The sequence below is a fragment of the Coregonus clupeaformis genome, unplaced genomic scaffold (assembly GCF_020615455.1).
Source record: "Coregonus clupeaformis isolate EN_2021a unplaced genomic scaffold, ASM2061545v1 scaf1226, whole genome shotgun sequence".
NCBI classification, from domain to species: Eukaryota; Metazoa; Chordata; class Actinopteri; order Salmoniformes; family Salmonidae; genus Coregonus; species Coregonus clupeaformis.
Window position 1 is genome coordinate 117,692 of NW_025534680.1, and position 27,880 is coordinate 145,571.

The 27,880-nt window shown below is 42.2% G+C and overlaps 1 protein-coding gene across 1 annotated transcript in view; it reads right to left on the minus strand.

Moving 5' to 3' along the window:
- Window positions 1-27,880, minus strand: part of LOC121542020 (sister chromatid cohesion protein PDS5 homolog B-like) — a 101,287-nt gene that overhangs the window by 67,013 nt on the left and 6,394 nt on the right. The window contains exons 2-3 of the mRNA XM_041851444.2: window positions 6,024-6,149; window positions 3,716-3,919 (exon numbers count right to left, since the gene is read on the minus strand). Coding sequence (XP_041707378.2) covers window positions 3,716-3,919; window positions 6,024-6,131 — 312 coding nt within the window. The 5' untranslated portion in view covers window positions 6,132-6,149. The remainder of the gene's footprint in view (window positions 1-3,715; window positions 3,920-6,023; window positions 6,150-27,880) is intronic.

Consider the following 27,880-nt stretch of genomic DNA (forward strand, 5'->3'; position numbering starts at 1 on the left):
ACATGCCTCCTGTAAGACCTTATGATGTGTAAACCTTACATGATACAGACAACATCTTGGCGTCAAAAAATATATAGACTAGTCGTCTTTTCTTTCGACCAACCGATAGGTCAACATTTTAAAACATATTTTTCCATATATAGACGCCCTATGTTTGAATAAAATAAACTATACACAGTGCATTTGGAAAGTATTCAGGCCACTTCACTTTTTCCAAACTTTGTTACGTTACAGACTTATTCTAACATGGATTAAATAAAAACATTTCCTCATCAATCTACACACAATACCCCATAATGACAAAGCAAAAACAGGTTTTAAAAAAACAGAAATATCTTATTTAGATAAGTACTCAGACCCTTTGCAATGAGACTCGAAATTGAGCTCAGGTGCATCCTATTTCCATTGATCATCCTTGAGATGTTTCTACATCTTGATTGGAGTCCACCTGTGGTAAATTCAATTAATTGGACATGATTTGGAAAGGCACACACCTGTCTATATAAGGTCCCACAGTTAACAGTGCATGTCAGAGCAAAAACCAAGCCATTAGGTCAAAGGAATTGTCAGTAGAGCTCAGAGACAGGATTGTGTCGAGGCACAGATCTGGGGAAGGGTACTAGAACATTTCTGCAGCATTGAAGGTCCCGAAGAACACAGTGGCCTCCATCATTCTTAAATGGAAGAAGTTTGGAACCACCAAGACTCTTCCTAGAACTAACCGCCCTGACAAACTGAGCAATCGGGGGAGAAGGGCCTTGGTCAGGGAGGTGACCAAGAACCCGATGGTCACTCTGACAGAGCTCCAGAGTTCCTCTGTGGAGATGGGAGAACCTTCCAGAAGGACAACCATCTCTGCAGCACTCCACCAATCAGGCTCTTATGGTAGAGTGGCCAGACGGAAGCCACTCCTCAGTAAAAGGCACATTACAGCCCACTTGGAGTTTGCCAAAAGGCACCTAAAGACTCTCAAACCATGAGAAACAAGATTCTGATGAAACCAAGATTGAACTCTTTAGCCTGAGTGCCAAACTTCACGTCTGGAGGAAAGCTGGCACCATCCCTACGGTGAAGCATGGTGGTGGCAGCATCATGCTGTGGGGATGTTTTTCAGCGGCAAGGACTGGGAGACTAGTCAGGATCAAGGGAAAGATGAACGGAGCAAAGTAAAGAGAGATCCTTGATGAAAACCTGCTCCAGAGCGCTCAGGACCTCAGACTGGGGCGAAGATTCACCTTCCAACAGGACAACGACCCTAAGCACACAGCCAAGACAACGCAGGAGTGGCTTCGGGACAAGTCTCTGAATGTGCTTGAGTGGCCCAGCCAGAACCCGGACTTGAACCCGATCGAACATCTCTGGAGGTACCTAAAATATCTGTGCAGCGACTCTCCCCATCCAACCTGACAGAGCTTGAGAGGATCTGCAGAGAAGAATGGGAGAAACGCCCCAAAGACAGGTGTGCCAAGCTTGTAGCATCATACCCAAGAAGACTTGAGGCTGTAATCGCTGCCAAAAGGTGCTTCAACAAAGTACTGAGTAAAGGGTCTGAATACTTATGTAAATGGGGTCCCCTGTAGCTCAGTTGGTAGAGCAAGGCGCTTGCAACGCCAGGGTTGTGGGTTCGTTTCCCACGGGGGGCCAGTATGAAAAATGTATGCACTCTAACTGTAAGTCGCTCTGGATAAGAGCGTCTGCTAAATTACTAAAATGTAAATGTGATATTTCAGTTTTTAAAAACCTGTTTTTGCTTTACATTATGGGGTACTGTGTGTAGATTGATGAGGGGAAAAAACAATGTAATCCATTTTAGAATAAGGCTGTAACGTAACAAAATGTGGAAAAAGTCAAGGGGTCTGAATACTTTCCGAATGCGCTCTCTGCAGGCTACAGCACTGCGCTAAAAAATTAAGACAAATTACTAAAGAGGGCGCCAAAGATCAATATAGCCTAACCAGAAGAAAAGAACCCTCCTCCTCCTTCCGCTGCCCGCTGCTGCTGGCCTTCGTGTTACGCTCCTGAAGTACACCAGCGGTCTGCAACCTTTTTCCATTTGGGTGCCAAGTTATCGTACCTACGTGCCAGTTATGATTTTCATATGTCCTCAGAGTTTCCCGTGACAGTGATCTCCGGACAGACAGACACTGCTGTAGGCTATTTTGCGCAAGGGATAAGAAGTTGTCAGGTAGGCCTATTTTATGACATTTCCACCGGATCAGAGCGTGACATTTTTTCCCCCTTTCATGCCGAGTTGTAATCGAAAGGGAGAGAGCTGGAAATATTTTTCAAATAGGCTACGTTGAGGAACTGTCATTCTCAATGGACGTAAAAACAGACTTTGTTTACTTTGCTGTTTGATGCGAAGAAACAATTACTTTGAGAAGCTTCACCGTGATGGTGAGTTAAGACAAATCAGAAAATATAAGCCTACATTTGCGCGCAGGCCAGGTAGACTAGTCCTACTTCTATGCATAATCAGGTGTGTGTCCTTAATCAAGATTGACAGGATAAATAATAAATTGACAACTCGTAAATGGAATGAAATAAACCAAAACTTTTGTAACCAACAACCTGTCCACTCCTACGATGACAACGGTAAGACTGTAATAATAATATTGAATGCATTAACAGAAATTACCGTAACCAAACCAACATAATAGATGATAAATGATGGGAATTAATGGTAAATGTACTACTGGTAACACTGGTGTGCCCAGGCCTCCATAACGGATTAGTGACATAATATCCATAATATAATTATTTGCCACCGCTCGACTAAATCAATCTTGGCCGATCAACAGCCTATCGACCAAACAATCGACCAGTCGACTAAATGTGGTCAGCCCTAGTATCATTAAACTCCTTATAGCGTGCTCTAAGATATGGAGTATGTATAGATTCTGAAATACACATTTTTCACATTCATTTATTCAACGTTAAAAATATTAATATTTCAAAACGACCCTATTGATTTAGCTTTTATTTAAAAAAATTATATTCATTTTGTTTGTAACAATTTACTCTTCAAACACGTAACATTTCCAGATGGGCTCTCTGGTACTTTTAATGATATGACCCTTTTTATACATAGAAATTGACACTATGGGTCAATTAACCAATCACAGCCCTCCGTTAGGATTGCACATTCAGCAAGTCACCAGCAGAGGGAGTTCCCTTTGAACCCTTTTTCCCATTCACTGTGTTGGTGGTGCTCATAACATTTATCGTAACTTCAGAATTAGCAAAGAGCCCACTCTGGAAATGTGATGTACTTGTAGAGTATTTTGTTCCAAACAATGTCTTAAAATGAACAAAATCAAAAAGTGTAGTTTTGAAATATTAATATATTTTTTGAAATATTAAATGAATGAATGTGATTTTATTTTTGATCTATACATACTCCATGTGTTAGAGCACACTATAAGGAGTATAATGACACCAAGATGTTGTCTGTATCATGTACGGTTTACGGATCATAGGGTCTTACATGTATGGGCCTAAAATGGCCACTTGCATCATGATTTTCTCAAAAACGGTTTGTAATGAAACTGTAAAAAGCATTTCAAACATTCTTCCTCCCAATGAAGTTTCTATGTTAAAATTGCCAGAACAATCGATACACCACAAATATTTATTCCTCCCACTGGTGTGGAATTGCCCTATAGTTATATCGAGGTTATCTACAGCTTGTCGGGTGATGTGTATGGAGGTTTACCTTCAGTTTATCAGGTGATGTGTAGGGGGCCTCTGGTGCGTAGATCCTGAAGATGTCGGCAAGGCAGCAGGCCACTAGGAGGCGTACGTCCTTGTCAGGGTGCTTCAGGAAGAAGTCCGACGCCAGATGGAGTGCCAGGTTCAGGTACAACTCCTTCTCCTCCTCACTGTCCTGGTCCATGTCCATGAACGTTTTCACCACCATCTACAGATCGAGAGAAAGATGTTGATTAATTGATAGACTTGACAGTCTTGATCCGTGTCCATGAACATCTTCACCATCCTCACAATCAATCAGATAGTCAATCAATAAAATCTCAGTCAATCTTTATTAGCCTATATAAGGCTTCTTCATGGTCCATCTAGAGCAGGGACCACAAATTCAAAAGTTCAACTGAAAAAAAATAAAGATGTCCAAGAACACATCCTTACGGAACTCAAGGAGTATAATAACAGACAGTATAATAATAATAATAATAATAATAATAAGGCTATAGCAGGGCTGTTCAATTGCCAGAACACTAGTTTTTTTCTTCTTCTTGGTAGCTAATTGCACTCATCTCGTGTCCCAGGTCTGAATCGGGTCCCTGATTAGAAGGAGATGATGAATTGATGATGTTTTGCCCTCCAGGAGCGGAATTGAACAGTCCTGGCTAGAGGGCTGTATATATAGGAATTGAACAGTCCTGGCTAGAGGGCTGTATATATAGGAATTGAACAGTCCTGGCTAGAGGGCTGTATATATAGGAATTGAACAGTCCTGGCTAGAGGGCTGTATATATAGGAATTGAACAGTCCTGGCTAGAGGGCTGTATATATAGGAATTGAACAGTCCTGGCTAGAGGGCTGTATATAGGGAATTGAACAGTCCTGGCTAGAGGGCTGTATATATAGGAATTGAACAGTCCTGGCTAGAGGGCTGTATATATAGGAATTGAACAGTCCTGGCTAGAGGGCTGTATATATAGGAATTGAACAGTCCTGGCTAGAGGGCTGTATATATAGGAATTGAACAGTCCTGGCTAGAGGGCTGTATATATAGGAATTGAACAGTCCTGGCTAGAGGGCTGTATATATAGGAATTGAACAGTCCTGGCTAGAGGGCTGTATATATAGGAATTGAACAGTCCTGGCTAGAGGGCTGTATATATAGGAATTGAACAGTCCTGGCTAGAGGGCTGTATATATAGGAATTGAACAGTCCTGGCTAGAGGGCTGTATATATAGGAATTGAACAGTCCTGGCTAGAGGGCTGTATATATAGGAATTGAACAGTCCTGGCTAGAGGGCTGTATATATAGGAATTGAACAGTCCTGGCTAGAGGGCTGTATATATAGGAATTGAACAGTCCTGGCTAGAGGGCTGTATATATAGGAATTGAACAGTCCTGGCTAGAGGGCTGTATATATAGGAATTGAACAGTCCTGGCTAGAGGGCTGTATATATAGGAATTGAACAGTCCTGGCTAGAGGGCTGTATATATAGGAATTGAACAGTCCTGGCTAGAGGGCTGTATATATAGGAATTGAACAGTCCTGGCTAGAGGGCTGTATATATAGGAATTGAACAGTCCTGGCTATAGGGCTGTATATATAGGAATTGAACAGTCCTGGCTATAGGGCTGTATATATAGGAATTGAACAGTCCTGGCTATAGGGCTGTATATATAGGAATTGAACAGTCCTGGCTATAGGGCTGTATATAGGAATTGAACAGTCCTGGCTATAGGGCTGTATATATAGGAATTGAACAGTCCTGGCTATAGGGCTGTATATATAGGAATTGAACAGTCCTGGCTATAGGGCTGTATATATAGGAATTGAACAGTCCAGGCTATAGGGCTATAGGGCTGTATATATAGGAATTGAACAGTCCTGGCTATAGGGCTGTATATACAGGAATTGAACAGTCCTGGCTATAGGGCTGTATATATAGGAATTGAACAGTCCTGGCTAGAGGGCTGTATATATAGGAATTGAACAGTCCTGGCTATAGGGCTGTATATATAGGAATTGAACAGTCCTGGCTATAGGGCTGTATATATAGGAATTGAACAGTCCTGGCTATAGGGCTGTATATATAGGAATTGAACAGTCCTGGCTATAGGGCTGTATATATAGGAATTGAACAGTCCTGGCTATAGGGCTGTAGTAGGGCTAATAACTAGAGGCATTACTGACCTTGAGTCGGCAGAAGGGTGTGCGTGTGTGTGTGTGTGTGTGTGTGTGTGTGTGTGTGTGTGTGTGTGTGTGTGTGTGTGTGTGTGTGTGTGTGTGTGTGTGTGTGTGTGTGTGTGAGAGAGACTGACCTTGAGTCGGCGGACCATCTCCTCCTTGGAGATGTTGCTGGAGATCTCCTTGACCCCCGGAGGGTAGGTGATCTTCCCATCGGCCGCTCGAGACTTAGAGAGAGCCATTCTCCCAGCTCAGTACTCCTAAAGAGAGAGCGAGAGAGAGAGAGAGACTTAGAGAGAGCCATACTCCCAGCTCAGTACTCCTAAAGAGAGAGAGACTTAGAGAGAGCCATACTCCCAGCTCAGTACTCCTAAAGAGAGAGAGACTTAGAGAGAGCCATACTCCCAGCTCAGTACTCCTAAAGAGAGAGAGACTTAGAGAGAGCCATACTCCCAGCTCAGTACTCCTAAAGAGAGAGAGACTTAGAGAGAGCCATACTCCCAGCTCAGTACTCCTAAAGAGAGAGAGACTTAGAGAGAGCCATACTCCCAGCTCAGTATTCCTAAAGAGAGAGAGAGACTTAGAGAGAGAGACTTAGAGAGAGCCATACTCCCAGCTCAGTACTCCTAAAGAGAGAGAGACTTAGAGAGAGCCATACTCCCAGCTCAGTATTCCTAAAGAGAGAGAGAGAGAGCCATACTCCCAGCTCAGTATTCCTAAAGAGAGAGAGAGACTTAGAGAGAGAGAGACTTAGAGAGAGCCATACTCCCAGCTCAGTACTCCTAAAGAGAGAGAGACTTAGAGAGAGCCATACTCCCAGCTCAGTACTCCTAAAGAGAGTAGTTGCTGTTAGAAAGAGGGGGAATCTAAGTTTCTAATGGAAATGTTCATCTCTGTCACATATGGAACCGCTCACATCAGGTGCACTGTTTAGAACAGTGTTTTCCCGCTAAATTAAATTGACAAATTACATTTTATTAGCTTCTTCATTACAGGAGTTGCATGTTCAATAATATGCTATAGCCTTTTGACTGTAAGACGATAGACGTTGCCCATGGTTCCATAAAAATGTAATTTTGCTGATTCTATTTTTTTTTTTTTACCGTTTGTTGACCGTTAATGAGGATCGGTTAGTCGGCAGCAAAATGGACTGAAATTTGCATCCCTACTATACAGAGAGAGAACAAAAGAGAGAGAGAGAGAGATAAGGGGTCGCCTTAACACAGGATTCTTTTTTTTTCATGCAGAAAATGAAAGCTAAAAAACGCAGAAAAAATATCTTGCTGCGTTTCGTAAACGCAGATTTAAAATGCGTTCAAATAACTGCATTTTCAAAATGCAGACCATGAAGAAAAATCTGTGTTTTAAACCATCTCACTTAAGTTTTCTACTGAATTCATTTTTATTTTGCTTAGAAAGAATGTAGCCAGCTACATTTCCTAATGTTTTCCTTGAAGTTAATCTTTATTGTTGTTGTTGTTGTTGTTTGCTAAAACTACTGGAGAAAAATAACCATCGCCTCTTCCTCTTCCTCTTCCTCTCTGTCATCAGTCTGCTGACCAAAGCTCGTTAATGCACGGAGAAGTGCAACTGAAGCACAAAATTAGTCTGAAGTAACATAAAGAAGCATTTTAGATCTGGGTTTACAAAAACACGGCAGGATATTTCTTCTGCGTTGGCTTTTTTTCTGTGTGAAAAATGCAGAATTTTGCGTTAACGTGACCCATGACTATAAATATATCTGGGCAATTGGACAAACGAAAAGCTCTCTTTTTAAAAAAGCATATCGAAGAGGTTGAGAACAACAAATGGTACTCTTCTATAGAAATAGGTCATGCCTTTTGTTAAATAGCAGAAAACAGATCATTCAATTGACATTCATACAGGTTATAGACTATGGCGATATCCTCTAGATCAGTGGTCTTTCGGAGTCAAAATGCAAGCCGAGCTCTACCGCTCAGATCAAAAAAATAAACATTACTTAAAAAACCCTAAGCCTATGCAACATTAACCAATTAAAAACAGTTCAAGTGTATGTATGTGTGTATGTTTGTGCGTTCAATTAAAAACAATTCTGTATCAATGAGGTTTGTAGTAAGCTATAGGCCCAACACATTATCACTGCATATTGGCTATTCTTGAATTGTCCTGCCAATGTTGTTCTTCTCTGACCATTTTTTTATATATAAAAAAATGTACATTTATGATCCCACTGGTAATATATAATTTGTTATATTACTTCTGAGGCACAACTAAGTGAGCATTATATGTACAGTTGGAAGTCGGAAGTTTACATACACCTTAGCCAAATACAATTAAACTCAGTTTTTCACAATTCCTGACATTTAATCCCCGTAAAAATTCCCTGGTTTAGGTCAGTTAGGATCACCACTTTATTTTAAGAACGTGAAATGTCTGAATAATAGTAGAAAGAATGATTTATTTCAGCTTTTATTTCTTTCATCACATTCCCAGTGGGTCAGAAGTTTACATACACTCAATTAGTATTTGGTAGCATTGCCTTTAAATTGTTTAACTTGGGTCAAACGTTTCAGGTAGCCTTCCACAAGCTTCCCACAATAAATTGGGTGAATTTTGGCCCATTCCTCCTGACGGAGCTGGTGTAACTGAGTCAGGTTTGTAGGACTCCTTGCTTGCACACGCTTTTTCAGTTCTGCCCACAAAATGTTCTATAGAATTGAGGTCAGGGCTTTGTGATGGCCACTCCAATACCTTGACTTTGTTGTCCTTAAGCCATTTTGCCACAACTTTGGAAGTATGCTTGGGGTCATTGTCCATTTGGAAGACCCATTTGCGACCAAGCTTCAATATATCCACATAATTTTCCTTCCTCATTATGCCATCTATTTTGTGAAGCGCACCAGTCCCTCCTGCAGCAAAGCACCCCCACAGCATGATGCTGCCACCCCCGTGCTTCATGATTGGGATGGTGTTGTTCGGCTTGCAAGCCCCCCCCTTTTTCCTCCAAACATAACGATTGTCATTATGGCCAAACAGTTCTATTTTTGTTTCATCAGACCAGAGGACACAAAAAGTAAGATCTTTGTCCCCACGTGCAGTTGCAAACCGTAGTCTGGCTTTTTTATGGCGGTTTTGGAGCAGTGGCTTCTTCCTTGCTGAGCGGCCTTTCAGGTTATGTCGATATAGGACTAGTTTTACTGTGGATATAGATACTTTTGTACCCGTTTCCTCCAGCATCTTCACAAGGTCCTTTGCTGTTGTTCTGGGATTGATTTGGACTTTTCGCACCAAAGTATGTTAAATCTCGAGGAGACAGAACGCGTCTCCTTCCTGAGCGGTATGACGGCCGCCGCTCACCCGACTCAACATCCCTGTCCCTCCCTCCGCTGAGAAATGGGGACACAGTCTTCCAGCTGACTGTGAAACTCAAGGTCGCACCGCATTACTTCTGCCTCATGCACCAATTCATGTTGTTACTCCTATGACCAGAGAAAGTGAAATATTCCTCGATGTTAAAAAAGACAAGCCGCTTATAATAACAACGCAAGCTTATCGGAACACTTGGGCTAATAAAAGTTTTGAACAAAGTGTTGACAGTGCTTAAAAACAACTGAAAACATTCAATTTGTTTAACACTTTTTTGGTTACTACATGATTCCATGTGTGTTATTTCATAGTTGTGATGTCTTCACTATTATTCTACAATGTATTTTTTTTATTTAAATAAACAATAATAATAATAATAATAATAATAATAATAATAATAAGCCATTTAGCAGACGCTTTTATCCAAAGGGACTTACAGTCATGCGTGCATACATTTTTGTGTATGGGTGGTCCCGGGGATCGAACCCACTACCTTGGCGTTACAAGCGCCGTGCTCTACCAGCTGAGCTACAGAGGACCACAAACAAAAACCCTTGAATGAGTAGGTGTGTCCAAACTTGACTGTTACAGTACATATTTTTTACTGCACCTAGACACCCGTCTGATTTGCGCCCATCTCAGTGAACTAATCCATTGGGGAGGACGCAGTCCTAGAAGAAGGGCAGTGTGGCTAAGATGCACAATGCACGTCTCTCTCCAGAATGCGCTCTCTCCTGCCAATTTGTGCAGATTCATTGTTTCATAACTTCATTGTGTGAATTGTTTGCGTTTTGATTGTCTATCGATTCCTCCATGACATATATCACAAGTAGCGCATTTGCCGTTAATTCCTAATCTACAATATTTATTTGGTTATGGTAAGTTCTGTTAATGCATTCAATTATTCCAGTCTTTTTCTCATTGTCAGAGTGGACACATTGTTTGGAGAGCGCACAACCTATTAAACTATTAACCATTAACTTAACCAACTTATGCTACACTTGTGAGAAACAAGTTTTGGTTTATTTCATTCCATTTACCAGTTTTTGTCAATTTATTCATTGTCTTTTGTTTGTTTGCTCCTGTCAATGTTGAGTAAGGACAAGCACCTGATTACGCATAGAACTAAGCCTATAGGCTGCCTGGCCTGCGCGCAAATATAGGCATACAAATGTGCCCATTTGGGGATCTGATAGTATTTCTGATTGGCTTAACGCACCACCACTAATGACCTGTGGAGCTTCTCAAAGTAATGTTTTCTTCACCTCAAAACAGCAAGCAAATGAAGTCGTTTTTTTTTTTTTTTTACATCCGTTGAGAATGACAATAGTTCAATGTATTTGGAAAAATCTTTCCAGCTCTCTCCCTTTCGATAACCACTCAGCGTGAAAGGGTTTAGTGGTTAAGAGCGCTGTGCCAGTAACCGAAAGGTCGCTGCTTCTAATCCCTGAGCCGACTAGGTGAAAAATCTGTCGATGTGCCCTTGAGCAAGGCACTTAACCCTAATTGCTCCTGTAAGTCGCTCTGGATAAGAGTGTCTGCTAAATGTATATATATAAAAAATAAATAATAATAATAATCATGCTCCGATCCAGTGGAAAGGTCATCAAATACCCTTGGTCATATAGCCTAAAGCCGTGTCTGTCCCGAGCTCACTGGTGCTGGAAACTCTGAGGAACCAGAATATTTGATACAGTATTGCAAGTTTGCTGGCCTGACTCCAGTTGATAGTTGATACAATGTTTCCAATTCGTTGCATACACTGTGATTTAAAGGATATTTATTTTTATCACAACATTTTTACATAGATGGCAATAGAAGTTACTTTTTAGTTTTGTATCATTTTCATTTAGATTTGGATAGAATTTTGATTAACTGCATGACAGTGATTTTGAGATACAAAGACTTTATTATAAATGAAAATGTTCCACAAAAATGTGCATATGAAAACCATAACTGATAACAGATCAGTGAAAATTGTAAGAAATTGGTATTCCACATAAGAAAGGCTACACGAGGAGTCGGCAACCTATCACCGGGAACTTCAGGACAGTAACGGCAGAAGGCCACATGGCGTGGTCGGAAGATGGTCGGGTCAGGTTAGGTTTTTCCTTCTGGTTATGTTGATCTCTGGCTCCCTCGAGTCATGTGTGTGTTATTTCATCAAACAATGAGCTTAAAGCATCAGACCATCTCAATGCATATATAGTTGATTTTAATTTAAAAAAAACACATAGGGGTGTGTCTATATGGGAAAATGCACGTTTTGTCTACCAATCGATTGATCGAAAGAACAGACGACTTTCGGTTGACCAATTATTATGAGTTGTAATCATCTATATTTGTATGACGTTGTATTTATAAATTGTGTACATAAATTGCTCCGTGTAGAAGAGATCTTGGGACACCCTGCTAAAATAACAGTGATGGAAGAACAAAAAACTAGATCAGTGTTTCCCCTAGGATTATTTGGAGTGGGTGACAAACGATTTAAATTAATATAGGGGAAACCCTGGGACTGAGTGGAGAGATCGGGATTTTTTTTTAAAAACCTAGCACATTTCAAACTGGCTAAAAAAGGCCTAACCAATCCTATAAACCACCAAGGCAAAGAGTAGAGGAAACGCGACATCATCCAGCATAGCATCATGCTTGGAGAGTTCTGTGAAATATTGAATGAGGTAGGCTATTCTGAGTGACTGAGGTAATGGTACTTTGGACCATGGCTGCATCCCAAATGGCATCCCATTCCCTATAATACACCAAATGCCCATAGGGTCTGGTCAAAAGTAGTGCACTGTATAGGGAATAGGGTGACATTTGGGATGCATCCTGTGCGTCTGGGACGATAGCGCTCACCAGAGAATCCCTCTCTCCGGAGAAAAGGAGAGAAAGAATACATTTCAACCAATCCAATAAACGCAAAAGAGAAAATACACTGTCATACAAAATGTAATGCATGGAGAGCCTGTGAAACACTGAACCAGGTATTCAAAACTTAGAATTGTTCAATGGCTGAAGGATTGCAATATTTACCTGGAGCTAACCCTGCAGATAACATTACTGGGTGATCTGAAAAGTCATAGTCAATTGATCAATAATATAATAATACTTTTAGTAAAAATGTTTATTTTCAATTTACAATCTGTAGAAACAATGAGAATAGAAAGGTTCAGAACCTTTGTGAAACATCACAGTACAGTTGAAAAATATATGGCAAATAGAAATCCAATATGGATGGTGTTCAGAGATGGGAGGTGTTGAATGGAGCTGAAGGATGGGACTAATAACAACTAATAACAACAAGGTAACTAATGTAAAACATGCTGTGTCCATAATAAGTATATAGGTTATAGGTTGGGAGCTTTTGTGAAAGGGCACAGTTAGAAAGACATGGCATATAGAAGCAAACCGGTTGGGCATCATGAAAATGATCAGAGATGTTGAGAGTAGAGGAAGTTCAGGAGAAAAAACAAACAATATAGAACTATTGTAAAATAGACTGCGTCCATAAAATGTATATATTATGTATAAGCTGGAAGTAGAGGTCTAAGTATTGTTGTTCACTAGTTTACTCCAATTAGGGAAGGGGTGGTGGGGTTGGAAAGTAATAAAGGAACATATTTTTAAAAAAGGATATGCATGTATATATGTTATATATATATATATATATATATATATATATATATATATAGTGAGGGGAAAAAGTGTTTGATCCCCTGCTGATTTTGTTCGTTTGCCCACTGACAAAGACATGATCAGTCTATAATTTTAATGGTAGGTTTATTTGAACAGTGAGAGACAGAATAACAACAACAAAATCCAGAAAAACGCATGTCAAAAATGTTATGAATTGATTTGCATTTTAATGAGGGAAATAAGTATTTGACCCCTCTGCAAAACATGACTTAGTACTTGGTGGCAAAACCCTTGTTGGCAATCACAGAGGTCAGACGTTTCTTGTAGTTGGCCACCAGGTTTGCACACATCTCAGGAGGGATTTTGTCCCACTCCTCTTTGCAGATCTTCTCCAAGTCATTAAGGTTTCGAGGCTGACGTTTGGCAACTCGAACCTTCAGCCCCCCACACAGATTTTCTATGGGATTAAGGTCTGGAGACTGGCTAGGCCACTCCAGGACCTTAATGTGCTTGTTCTTGAGCCACTCCTTTGTTGCCTTGACTGTGTGTTTTGGGTCATTGTCATGCTGGAATACCCATCCATGACCCATTTTCAATGCCCTGGCTGAGGGAAGGAGGTTCTCACCGAAGATTTGACGGTACATGGCCCCGTCCATCGTCCCTTTGATGCGGTGAAGTTGTCCTGTCCCCTTAGCAGAAAAACACCCCCAAAGCATGTTTCCACCTCCATGTTTGACGGTGGGGATGGTGTTCTTGGGGTCATAGGCAGCATTCCTCCTCCTCCAAACACGGCGAGTTGAGTTGATGCCAAAGAGCTCCATTTTGGTCTCATCTGACCACAACACTTTCACCCAGTTCTCCTCTGAATCATTCAGACGTTCATTGGCAAACTTCAGACGGGCATGTATATGTGCTTTCTTGAGCAGGGCGACCTTGCGGGCGCTGCAGGATTTCAGTCCTTCACGGCGTAGTGTGTTACCAACTGTTTTCTTGGTGACTATGGTCCCAGCTGCCTTGAGATCATTGACAAGATCCTCCCGTGTAGTTCTGGGCTGATTCCTCAACGTTCTCATGATCATTGCAACTCCACGAGGTGATATCTTGCATGGAACCACAGGCCGAGGGAGATTGACAGTTATTTTTTGTTTCTTCAATTTGCGAATAATCGCACCAACTGTTGTCACCTTCTCACCAAGCTGCTTGCCGATGGTCTTGTAGCCCATTCCAGCCTTGTGTAGGTCTACAATCTTGTCCCTGACATACTTGGAGAGCTCTTTGGTCTTGGCCATGGTGGAGAGTTTGGAATCTGATTGATTGATTGCTTCTGTGGACAGGTGTCTTTTATTCAGGTAACAAACTGAGATTAGGAGCACTCCCTTTAAGAGTGTGCTCCTAATCTCAGCTCGTTACCTGTATAAAAGACACCTGGGAGCCAGAAATATTTCTGATTGAGAGGGCGTCAAATACTTATTTCCCTCATTAAAATGCAAATCAATTTATAACATTTTTGACATGCGTTTCTCTGGATTTTTTTGTTGTTATTCTGTCTCTCACTGTTCAAATAAACCTACCATTAAAATTATAGACTGATCATTTCTTTATCAGTGGGCAAATGTACAAAATCAGCAGGGGATCAAATACTTCTCCCTCACTGTATGTAATATATATATATATATATACACACAAAAATATATATATGGGGGATTGGAAGTGATGCAGACAATTACATTGAAAGTTACAATCTATCCGCAATATTAAAGCTGATCTACCCCCTAAAAAAAATTATAAAAAATACTTTAAAAAAAACACTGAACCAGGTAGGCTATTCTGAGTGTGAGGTAATGGTATTTTGGACAGTGTGTCTAGGCTGGTAGTGCTCGCCAGAAAATCCCTGTCCTCTTTCACACTCCCATTCCATTATCCAGACTAGGGGTGTGAACGTTAAAACGAAATTTGGTCGCCTTAACGTTAAGAAAAATTCCTATCGGAAAACAGTTTTGTTTTGTCCCCCCCCCACCACAAAATTAAAATCACAGTGCAGCTGGCTCGCCTGCTTTCTGTTTACGAATGATGCGAAGCAGTGTGTTCAGTCTTCAGTCTGCTTCGTGTAGAACATCCTAGCCTATTCATTGATGATAGGCCCTGCTTTACTGTGGTCCTCTGTAGCTCAGCTGGTAGAGCACGGCGCTTGTAACACCAAGGTAGTGGGTTCGATCCCCGGGACCACCCATACACAAAAATGTATGCACGCATGACTGTAAGTTGCTTTGGATAAAAGCGTCTGCTAAATGGCATATTATTATTATTACTTAAATTGTGAGACGTTGCAAGCCAAGAAATGGCTAAATACAGCATTCCATTGAGAGTACAGCTTTTGCTTGCCGATAGATAGGCCTAGTGCATGGTGGCTGACCTGCCTGTACTGTGCCCCTCCCCTTCTCTCGCAGTCCCTCACTAGCTCTCGCTATGAAAGATGCGATTGTTTGCGTTCTCAGAAGTACGCCAACTAATTGGTCTCCCTCGTTCCAAAAGGACTGCATTTTAGGAGTCGATTCCTAGCGCAATATGTTTTATTTTTACTAAATGTCTTGGTAAGTCACGGTATTTAACACATTTTAAAGTACTTTTTTTTTTTAGGAGAGTGATCTGCGCGCAGGCAGCAGGCAGGCAGGCTGCACAAGATTATTTGATAAACAGTTCTGGTGATGAACGTTAGTCCCGCTTCAGAAGCGGTATTCCTTTACAGACTAGTGAAATGCCCGTTAAGAGGCGCTTCAAAACTTTCGCCAGAGAGGGTTTCGTGTCGGAATTTAAAAAGCCGTAGTGTACCCTTACAAACAAACATGGCGTAGCCGAGGCGCTTTCGGTCATACATTCATAATAGGACCATTATTCTGCATTGTGAATTGATGTGGAATTTCATTATTTTTTTCTTACAATTTTAACGGAAAAACAATTTTTTTTAAAGTGCAGTTTAAACAGTATGCAAAATGTTACATTTGTCACCCTAATGCAGACTACGGAATGACGGTATGAAAATCTGGATACCGCCCAACCCTAATACAGTGGGGAAAAAAAGTATTTAGTCAGCCACCAATTGTGCAAGTTCTCCCACTTAAAAAGATGAGAGAGGCCTGTAATTTTCATCATAGGTACACGTCAACTATGACAGACAAAATGAGAAAAAAAATTCCAGAAAATCACATTGTAGGATTTTTAATAAATTTATTTGCAAATTATGGTGGAAAATAAGTATTTGGTCAATAACAAAAGTTTCTCAATACTTTGTTATATACCCTTTGTTGGCAATGACACAGGTCAAACGTTTTCTGTAAGTCTTCACAAGGTTTTCACACACTGTTGCTGGTATTTTGGCCCATTCCTCCATGCAGATATCCTCTAGAGCAGTGATGTTTTGGGGGCTGTCGCTGGGCAACACGGACTTTCAACTCCCTCCAAAGATTTTCTATGGGGTTGAGATCTGGAGACTGGCTAGGCCACTCCAGGACCTTGAAATGCTTCTTACGAAGCCACTCCTTCGTTGCCCGGGCGGTGTGTTTGGGATCATTGTCATGCTGAAAGACCCAGCCACGTTTCATCTTCAATGCCCTTGCTGATGGAAGGAGGTTTTCACTCAAAATCTCACGATACATGGCCCCATTCATTCTTTCCTTTACACGGATCAGTCGTCCTGGTCCCTTTGCAGAAAAACAGCCCCAAAGCATGATATTTCCACCACCATGCTTCACAGTAGGTATGGTGTTCTTTGGATGCAACTCAGCATTCTTTGTCCTCCAAACACGACGAGTTGAGTTTTTACCAAAAAGTTATATTTTGGTTTCATCTGACCATATGACATTCTCCCAATCCTCTTCTGGATCATCCAAATGCACTCTAGCAAACTTCAGACAGGCCTGGACATGTACTGGCTTAAGCAGGGGGACACGTCTGGCACTGCAGGATTTGAGTCCCTGGCGGCGTAGTGTGTTACTGATGGTAGGCTTTGTTACTTTGGTCCCAGCTCTCTGCAGGTCATTCACTAGGTCCCCCCGTGTGGTTCTGGGATTTTTGCTCACCGTTCTTGTGATCATTTTGACCCCACGGGGGTGAGATCTTGCGTGGAGCCCCAGATCGAGGGAGATTATCAGTGGTCTTGTATGTCTTCCATTTCCTAATAATTGCTCCCACAGTTGATTTCTTCAAACCAAGCTGCTTGCCTATTGCAGATTCAGTCTTCCCAGCCTGGTGCAGGTCTACAATTTTGTTTCTGGTGTCCTTTGACAGCTCTTTGGTCTTGGCCATAGTGGAGTTTGGAGTGTGACTATTTGAGGTTGTGGACAGGTGTCTTTTATACTGATAACAAGTTCAAACAGGTGCCATTAATACAGATAACGAGTGGAGGGCAGAGGAGCCTCTTAAAGAAGAAGTTACAGGTCTGTGAGAGCCAGAAATCTTGCTTGTTTGTAGGTGACCAAATACTTATTTTCCACCATAATTTGCAAATAAATTCATTAAAAATCCTACAATGTGATTTTCTGGATTTTCTTTTCTCAATTTGTCTGTCATAGTTGACGTGTACCTATGATGAAAATTACAGGCCTCTCTCATCTTTTTAAGTGGGAGAACTTGCACAATTGGTGGCTGACTAAATACTTTTTTTCCCCACTGTATATAAGGACAGTTCCCTGGATCCAGAGGAAGCCTACTCCTGGATTAGAAAGCAATGGAGAAGCTCTATTGACAGTGTTTTCTGGTCCAGGAAAAGGCTTACCAGTAATCTGGGGGCCGCGTCCCAAATGGCACCCTATTTCACACATAGTCTTTGGGCCAAAAGTCGTGCACTATATAGCGAATAGGATGGCATTTGGGACGCAGCCTGGGTCACATAGGATTATGCATCCATCCATTATCCCCAATATAACTGCATCAGTTATACTTTACTGTTAGCCTATATTTAGTTAGTTCTACTTTACTGTTAGCCTATATTTAGTTAGTTCTACTTTACTGTTAGCCTATATTTAGTTAGTTCTACTTTACTGTTAGCCTATATTTAGTTAGTTCTACTTTACTGTTAGCCTATATTTAGTTAGTTCTACTTTACTGTTAGCCTATATTTAGTTAGTTCTACTTTACTGTTAGCCTATATTTAGTTAGTTCTACTTTACTGTTAGCCTATATTTAGTTAGTTCTACTTTACTGTTAGCCTATATTTAGTTAGTTCTACTTTACTGTTAGCCTATATTTAGTTAGTTCTACTTTACTGTTAGCCTATATTTAGTTAGTTCTACTTTACTGTTAGCCTATATTTAGTTAGTTCTACTTTACTGTTAGCCTATATTTAGTTAGTTCTACTTTACTGTTAGCCTATATTTAGTTAGTTCTACTTTACTGTTAGCCTATATTTAGTTAGTTATACTTTACTGTTAGCCTATATTTAGTTAGTTATACTTTACTGTTAGCCTATATTTAGTTAGTTATACTTTACTGTCAGCCTATATTTAGTTAGTTATACTTTGTTAGCCTACAGTGGGGAGAACAAGTATTTGATACACTGCCGATTTTGCAGGTTTTCCTACTTACAAAGCATGTAGAGGTCTGTAATTTTTATCATAGGTACACTTCAACTGTGAGAGACGGAATCTAAAACAAAAATCAAGAAAATCACATTGTATGATTTTTAAGTAATTAATTTGCATTTTATTGCATGACATAAGTATTTGATACATCAGAAAAGCAGAACTTAATATTTGGTACAGAAACCTTTGTTTGCAATTACAGAGATCATACGTTTCCTGTAGGTCTTGACCAGGTTTGCACACACTGCAGCAGGGATTTTGGCCCACTCCTCCATACAGACCTTCTCCAGATCCTTCAGGGTTTCGGGGCTGTCGCTGGGCAATACGGACTTTCAGCTCCCTCCAAAGATTTTCTATTGGGTTCAGGTCTGGAGACTGGCTAGGCCATTCCAGGACCTTGAGATGCTTCTTACGGAGCCACTCCTTAGTTGCCCTGGCTGTGTGTTTCGGGTCGTTGTCATGCTGGAAGACCCAGCCACGACCCATCTGCAATGCTCTTACTGAGGGAAGGGAGGTTGTTGGCCAAGATCTCGCGATACATGGCCCCATCCATCCTCCCCTGAATACGGTGCAGTCGTCCTGTCCCCTTTGCAGAAAAGCGTCCCCAAAGAATGATGTTTCCACCTCCATGCTTCACGGTTGGGATGGTGTTCTTGGGGTTGTACTCATCCTTCTTCTTCCTCCAAACACGGCGAGTGGAGTTTAGACCAAAAAGCTCTATTTTTGTCTCATCAGACATTACCTTCTCCCATTCCTCCTCTGGATTATCCAGATGGTCATTGGCAAACTTCAGACGGGCCTGGACATGCGCTGGCTTGAGCAGGGGGACCTTGCGTGCACTGCAGGATTTTAATCCATGACGGCGTAGTGTGTTACTAATGGTTTTCTTTGAGACTGTGGTCCCAGCTCTCTTCAGGTCATTGACCAGGTCCTGCCGTGTAGTTCTGGGCTGATCCCTCACCTTCCTCATGATCATTGATGCCCCACGAGGTGATATCTTGCATGGAGCCCCAGACCGAGGGTGATTGACCGTCATCTTGAACTTCTTCCATTTTCTAATAATTGCGCCAACAGTTGTTGCCTTCTCACCAAGTTGCTTGCCTATTGTCCTGTAGCCCATCCCAGCCTTGTGCAGGTCTACAATTGTATCCCTTATGTCCTTACACAGCTCTCTGGTCTTGGCCATTGTGGAGAGGTTGGAGTCTGTTTGATTGAGTGTGTGGACAGGTGTCTTTTATACAGGTAACGAGTTTAAACAGGTGCAGTTAATACAGGTAATGAGTGGAGAACAGGAGGGCTTCTTAAAGAAAAACGAACAGGTCTGTGAGAGCCGGAATTCTTACTGGTTGGTAGGTGATCAAATACTTATGTCATGCAATAAAATGCAAATTAATTACTTAAAAATCATACAATGTGATTTTCTGGATTTTTGTTTTAGATTCCGTCTCTCACAGTTGTAGTGTACCTATGATAAAAATGACAGACCTCTACATGCTTTGTAAGTAGGAAAACCTGCAAAATCGACAGTGTATCAAATACTTGTTCTCCCCACTGTCTATTTAGTTAGTTATACTTTATTGTCAGCCTATACCTTACCATTTACCCCAGCAGCCAAAATACCGCCAAGCCAGCCAGAAATATGCTGCCGCACTGAGATTTTAACCACAATCACCTCCTGCTTCAACATGGCAGCGCAGCCACACACACGGGCAGTCTGCCAGACTGTTCTGTCTCTGACCTTGTTTCAACCCACAGCTGCTGCCAGAGAAGAACCCAATCCCTTATCAGCCTAGAGCAGAGCAAGGGTGTACTCAGCAACTTACACCAGGGGTGAGGACCGGGGGTGTATTCGGTCATTTGACTGAAACACTCAGAATGCTGCAGATAGAAATGTAATGTATAGAGTTGAAATTATTCCCTAATTCTACAGAACAGGGAATCTGACCTATTCAACAGAACAGGGAATCTGATCTATTCTACAGAACAGGGAATCTGATCTATTCTCCACAGTGTTGATTTCGTCAACGAAAATAGTGGCGGAAATATTTGTCAAACACCTATTTTTCTGTGGCAATTGACAAGACGATAACTGCCTAAATGATCCCAGAGATAACTAACTAAACGAAAATGATTTTTCAGTTCGGTTGATGAAAACAAGACTAAATTATCTATGCGACTAAAATCTGACTAGGAAATGGACTGGACAAGAACTTTTCAGTGTTATTTGTTTGGTCCAATCAAAAGCATGCATGTCATTAGCAGATTTGTAAGGCTTTCTCATTGCAATGTTCATATTGGTGGAAAAATAAAGACCATGCACAGGTCATTCACAAATCACCTCTCTGCCCGGCAAACGTTCTCCAATTTGGCTGCAACACACCATGGCTACTCTTCCGGTAGAATAAGGGGCCATTTGGAGCCACTTTACTTATCGTGTCCATTCAAACAAGACCGAATGCAACGTTTCCACGGGAGAAGACAGCGTTTGCACCCCTAAGTACTAGCAACCTCAAGAGACATCTGAAAGCGCATCATCCCAATCTATTAGTGAAGGGGGGGAATAAAAATTGAGGCCGTTATTTTAAGCAGACATTCAATATCATTATGTTTGAAAATGTTGATGACTACATTTCCCAGAGACAGCCGTATGTGCATTAATGCATCCATTTTAAAATCAAAACATTTTACTTTGTTTTTACTAATCTAACTACATAACAGTAATACATGTATTTGAATGGTACATCTCTTGATTAACTGGGTAAATTAAGATGGCATAGGCCTATTCACGATACAGGTGAATGCATATGCAATAGGAGTGTGTACATGCATTGAGTTAATGGGCTTGTTTTGGCTGATCAGTGGAGTCTGTGGTGCTTGTTTTGGCTGATCAGTGGAGTCTGTGGTGCTTGTTTTGGCTGATCAGTGGAGTCTGTGGTGCTTGTTTTGGCTGATCAGTGGAGTCTGTGGTGCTCCAGATAACAAACAATCTGTTTGACTTCCATTTGGGACCTCCATTAGCCTACTGATCAACAACATTTGCATAGAGGCACCACTCCAGCAGGTCGCGCCTGTATGGAAGGACACCATATAGGCACTGCTTTTAGTTTGACAATATAAAAGAACATCTATTCAACGCAAATGGGTCCAACGTAATGTAATGATTTGTGATCATGGATGCTTATGAAACTAGTATTTTAGTCATTTTCCGTGATAGGATTTTTATTTTTACAACTTTTTCAGCTGCAGCTCAATGGCGATGTCATTTGCTACTAAGCCATAAATGTGCATAATATCTAACAAGGAGAACGAGGGTAGGAAAAAAGATGAAACGACAATGCATGTTCTGTCTGAATGACTCAAATCTGCCCATAGTTTGAGAAGTAAGAACGATTGTGTAGACCTACGCCTGCATGTTTTTGCTATGTGGAGTGATTATCGGCAAAGCCAATAGAGAAGGGCCGATAGCCGTGACTAGAAAAGGCCAATATCTGCGCGATATATCTTCTTTTTAAATAGGGAGTCCAATTAGTTTTCAGCACTTTTAAATTTCCATGACTGTTCAAAACTTGTTTTCTCATGGCTCCCTCATCCCTCTGCAGCAGACATGGTGAGAAGTATGTTTGTCTGGAGGCGAAAGAAACGCACACCTGTTTAGGAGAGGTGCTGGCTAGCAGAGTAGAACACCTGTTTAGGAGAGGTGCTGGCTAGCGGAGTAGAACACCTGTTTAGGAGAGGTGCTGGCTAGCAGAGTAGAACACCTGTTTAGGAGAGGTGCTGGCTAGCGGAGTAGAACACCTGTTTAGGAGAGGTGCTGGCTAGCGGAGTAGAACACCTGTTTAGGAGAGGTGCTGGCTAGCGGAGTAGAACACTTGAAAAAGAAAAGGAGAGTCACACTCTAGGAGCTCAGATGCAGACAAGCTGTCTTCATCAGGAACGTCGAATCGCAATACATATAGAATCGTGAGAATCGCAATACATATTGTATCGGCACCTAAGTATCGTGATAATATCGTATCGTGAGGTCCCTGGTAATTCCCAGACCTACTATATACACTGAGTGTACAAAACATTAGGAACACCTTCCTAATATTGAGTTGCGCGCCCCCCCTTTTTGCAATTCTTCAGGGCATGGACTCTACTAGGTGTCGAAAGCGTCCCACAGGGATGCTGGCCCATGTTGACTCCAATGCTTCCCACAGTTGTGTCAAGTTGGCTGGATGTCCTTTGGGTGATGGACCATTCTTGATACACACAGGAAATTGTTGAGCATGAAAAACCCAGCAGCGTTGCAGTTCTTGACACACAAACTGGTGCGCCTGGCACCTACTACCATACCCCGTTCAAAAGGCACTTAAATATTTTGTCTTGCCCATTCACCCTCTGAATGGCACACATACACAATCCATGTCTCAATTGTCTCAAGGCTTAAAAATCCTTCTTTAACCTGTCTCCTCCCCTTCATCTACACTGATTGAAGTGGATTTAACAAGTGACATCAATAAGGGATCATAGCTTTCACCTGGTCAGTCTGTCACGGAAAGAGTTCCTAATGTTTTGTACACTCAGTGTATAGACTCCGGTAATAACAGATTCCTAGTTAGTTTCCATAGGCGGCACGTGAGTTTCAAGTTTGAGGAAGCTTACAATTTATCCTACCATTTCTACCAATCTGCGTGACAGTTATGATTTTTACACGCACATTTTTGTGGAACAGTTTCATTTCAATAAAGTTTTAGTTTCAAAATCGTCGTCATGTGGTTAATCATAAAAAACCTGAACTAAAATGATAAATATCTAAAAAGTTTAAATTCACCTAATGCGAGAACACCAGCCTCTGCCATATGAACACATTGATGCACCGTAAGCCATGGTGGCTAAAGAAATGAGCTTAGCTTCCCCTAGCCCAGTGTTTCCTAAACTCAGTCCTGGGGCCTCCCATGAGTCCACGTTTTGTTTTTTTGCCCTGGCACTACACAGCTGATTCAAATAAGGAACTCATCATCAAGCTTTGATAATTTGAATCAGCTGTGTAGTGCTAGGGCAAAAAACAAAACACGTTTGGGGAAACCCTGCCTTAGCCTATAGGACGCGAACCTATCAAACCACTACTTATTTTTTTATTTTTTATTTTTTTATTTCACCTTTATTTAACCAGGTAAGCCAGTTGAGAACAGGTTCTCATTTACAACTGCGACCTGGCCAAGATAAAGCAAAGTAGTGCAATAAAAACAACACAGAGTTACATATGGGGTAAAAAACATAAAGTCAGAAATACAACAGAAAATATATATACAGTGTGTGCAAATGTAGCAAGTTATGGAGGTAAGGCAATAAATAGGCTATAGTGCAGAATAATTACAATAGTATTAACACTGGAATGCTAGATGTGCAAGAGATTATGTGCAAATAGAGATACTGGGGTGCAAAAGAGCAAAATAAATAACAATATAGGGATGAGGTAGTTGGGTGGGCTAATTTCAGATGGGCTGTGTACAGGTGCAGTGATCGGTAAGGTGCTCTGACAACTGATGCTTAAAGTTATTGAGGGAGATAAGAGTCTCCAGCTTCAGAGATTATGACAGAACTTGGATGCCAATATAGCTACAGTAAAAGGGTGTGGTTTTTAATCTGCTGCAGCGTAATGTGTCCTTTTTGCCAATTTGGCTGTTTGGAAGAGAATCATGCAATAGGATGTTCTACAGAAAGATATGTTGGTAGGACAAGGCTATGCATGTTTTGAGCACATGGAAGTCAGTGATTTGTGTTTACTATAGTTTAACCCAATGAGTACCACCACGACGCCAGCGTGATTTGGACTTCTAACCCCTTTGAAAATATTGTGAGCTAAAGATTTCTGGGATTCGTCTTATTTCTTCTGCATCCGTTGGTACTAACCATTAGTCTGTCTGATTAACGGGGGCTGAAGTAGAGCGGTATTTGTGAGACATGGGCGGATTTTTTTTACAAAAACATCTGTAGAGTCCGAATGGTTGGAACTACAAACAATTAAAAGCCATCTATGAAAGGCTGAGAGTCACAAACACGCAAAAGTTTTTTCTCTATGACGCTCACAAGCTACGCAAGAGTCGTTAGAAGGTAAGGGGTTCTTCTACATAGAAGACCAAAGGAAATTACATTTACATTTTAGTCATTTAGCAGACGCTCTTATCCAGAGCGACTTACAGTTAGTGAGTACATACATAATTTTTTTTATACTGGCCCCCCATGGGAATCGAACCCTGGCGTTGCAAACGCCATGCTCTACCAATTGAGCTACATCCCTGCCGGTCATTCCCTCCCCTACCCTGGACGACGCTGAGCCAATTGTGCGCCGCCCCATGTGTCTCCCGGTCGCGGCCGGCTACGACAGAGCCTGGATTCGAACCAGGATCTCTAGTGGCACAGCTAGCACTGCGATGCAGTGCCTTAGACCACTGCGCCACTCGGGAGACACTTGGATCGAAATCCAAGGACATATTGTCTATAATGCTGTAGTAAGCGTGCACAGTTGCCGTCACAAACTCAACTCCACACAGTTGTCACTGACTAGTTGGATATTCATTTCCCACTGAGCAAATAATTTCTGTACTTTCAGCATTAATATAAATTCATTTTGATCAGGTTTTTGCTTGGCAGACCTTATTTTTTTGTAATGACATTTGTCAATAAAGCTCATAAATGCAGCTATTTATGTCAAATTGATTTGTGTTCTACTTGTAGCCCTGGTTGTCCTGAGAAGAAAATGGTCAAACTTAATTGTGAGGATAAATGAACATGCAGATAAATTAAAGTCCGATAAATGAAAAGGCCATTTTTGCTGGCGTCTCGGGACTGATAGGGTTAATGAGGCAATTAAAAAATGTGATGAGACCGAAACGAAAGACCATTTAGTTGACTAAAATGGCCCACTGTGTTCCTCATTTTGACAATAACTAGACCAAATCATTATTCAAATAGAAGAAATTTGCCTAAGACTTACAGATATTTTAGTCAAAATGACTAAGACTAGAACCTAAAAAAAAGATAGCCACAATTAACACTGTTTTAAAAGCCACACTAACCCTGATATTCTACATATGTGGCTATGTGTGCACACTGTATTGCACCGTCAAGCCCTCCACCTCTGTCTTCTTCCCCTCTCCTCCCTTCTTCCCCACTCCCTTCTTCCCCCTCTCCTCCCCTCTCCTTCTTCTGCCCCCTCTCCTCCCCCTTCCCTCCCTTCTTCCCCTCTCCCTTCTTCCCCACTCCCTTCTTCCCTCCCTCCTCCCCCCTCCTCCCGCTGCCCCCTCTCCTCTCCTCCTTCTGCCTCCTCTCCTCCCGCCCCCTCTCCCTCTCTCCTCCCCTCTCCTCCTTCTGCCTCCTCTCCTCCCGCCCCCTCTCTCCTCCCACCCCCTCTCTCCTCCCACCCCCTCTCCTCCCTTCTTCCCTCTCCTTCTTCCCCTCCCCCTTCCCTCCCTTCTTCCCCCTCCCTCCCCTTCCCTCCCCCTTCCCTCCCTTCTTCCCCTCCCCTCCCCCTTCCCTCCCTTCTTCCCCCTCCCCTCCCCTTCCTCCCCCTTCCCTCCCCTCCCCTTCCCTCCCTTCTTCCCCCTCCTCCCCTTCCCTCCCTTCTTCCCCCTCTCCTCCCCCTTCCCTCCCCTTCTTCCCCCCCCCTCCCCCCTTCCCTCCCTTCTTCCCCCTCTCCTCCCCTTCCCTCCCTTCTTCCCCCTCTCCTCCCCCTTCCCCCTCTCCTCCCGCCCCTCTCCCCCTTCTTCCCCTCCTCCCTTCTTCCCCTCCCCTCCTTCCCCCTCTCCTCCCGCCCCTCCCTTCTTCCCCCTCTCCTCCCTTCCTCCCCCTTCTTCCCCCTCTCCCCTCCCTCCCTTCTCCCCTCCCTCTCTCCCCCCTTCTCCCTCCCTTCTCTCCCCTCTCCTCCTTCTTCCCCCCCTCCTTCTTCCCTCTCCCTCCTCCCCCCTCTTCCCCCCTCCCTTCTGCCCCTCCACCTCTCCTCTTACAAGAGGAGCCAAGGGTCTGAGTAAACAGACATGAACCTCCCTTTAACCTAGACTCCAGATATCAACATTGACTTCACTCACTGGCATCAGTGACTTGCCAAGTTGCCAACTCTCCCTCCTCTTTCTGTCTCTCCCTTTCTTTCCCCCTCTTTCTCTCTAGCATTACAGTTATGCATGAGTGTGTGTGCGTGTGAGCGTGTGCGCGCAAATCGCAGAATACCGGCTGTATTTCGAAAGTGAAATATCTTGAAAACGTGATTGCTGACATGAAAAACATTTTGAGACTACCAACAATGGACAAATAATAACCAACATATAGTTTTGGGGTGGAGTTCTCCTTTAACTGTGACCCTGGAGACATGATAACCATGGTTACTGGGGGGTGTCTGTCTGCAAAAGAAAGAGGGGGGAAGAAAGAAAGAAGAAGAAAGGAAGACTGAGAGCGAGAGAGAAAGAGGGGTAGAGGGAGGAGGGAGAGTTGGCAACTTGGCAAGTCACTGATGCCAGTGAGTGAAGTCAATGTGCTTATCTGGAGGGAGCTTCTGGAGGGAAATGTAGCCAGGCATCACGCATTACAAAGAGACAGACTGTTACACTGCTGCAGTCAAGAGGAGAGAGAGGAGAGATAGGCAGAGAGGATCGGTGACTGAAAGAAAGAGTGGGACAAGAGTGCTCTGAAAGGAGAGAGAACTGAAAAGGGGGACTGTCAAGGTTGTGTTCAGCAGGGGTGTAATTCTGTTGCAAAACGTTTTCCTCAATTCCCGACCTGGAAGACAACCAATGTCTTCTAAACGTACATGAGAGATTCTTATGAAAACAGTTTTAAAATGTCTGTAGCACACTGAGTGACAAAACTATGGTGAATCTGCAAAAATCAACTATCATTCTGAGGACTAAGATGTCTAAGTGTCTTATTTTAAATACATATTAGCCAGAATTGTTCACATTTTAGTTTAGTGTAAAAGGTGCAATATGCAGAAATCTCTCCGCCATTTCCTGGTTGCTAAAATTGTAATAGTTTGCCTAATTTCAGTTTATGTGGCCAAAAAAAAAAAAAATATGGATAGTGTAGAGCAGTGTTAGCTAGCCAGCTAGATTACCATGGTGCTACGATATCAGATAGGCGCTAGTCAGGGTTTTCATTAGGAAAATGTGGCGCTGGATATTTGAACGGCAGCATTATAAATTTACCAGACATTTGAGAAATGTATTGGACCCATATGCATTGGGTCCGTAACCTGATTATGGCGTCCACCCACGGTGCTCATAATGACAGAAATCACATTTAGATTATGGCAACTCATCTTAACAGAACATGCAAGTCGAGGATGCAACGATGTGAGATCCCTTCTTACCAAATTCCGATGCCCACATTTACTTATCCTCAGCCAACAAGACGAGTAACGAACAGCAAAATCACTACCCTATGTCAATCTACTA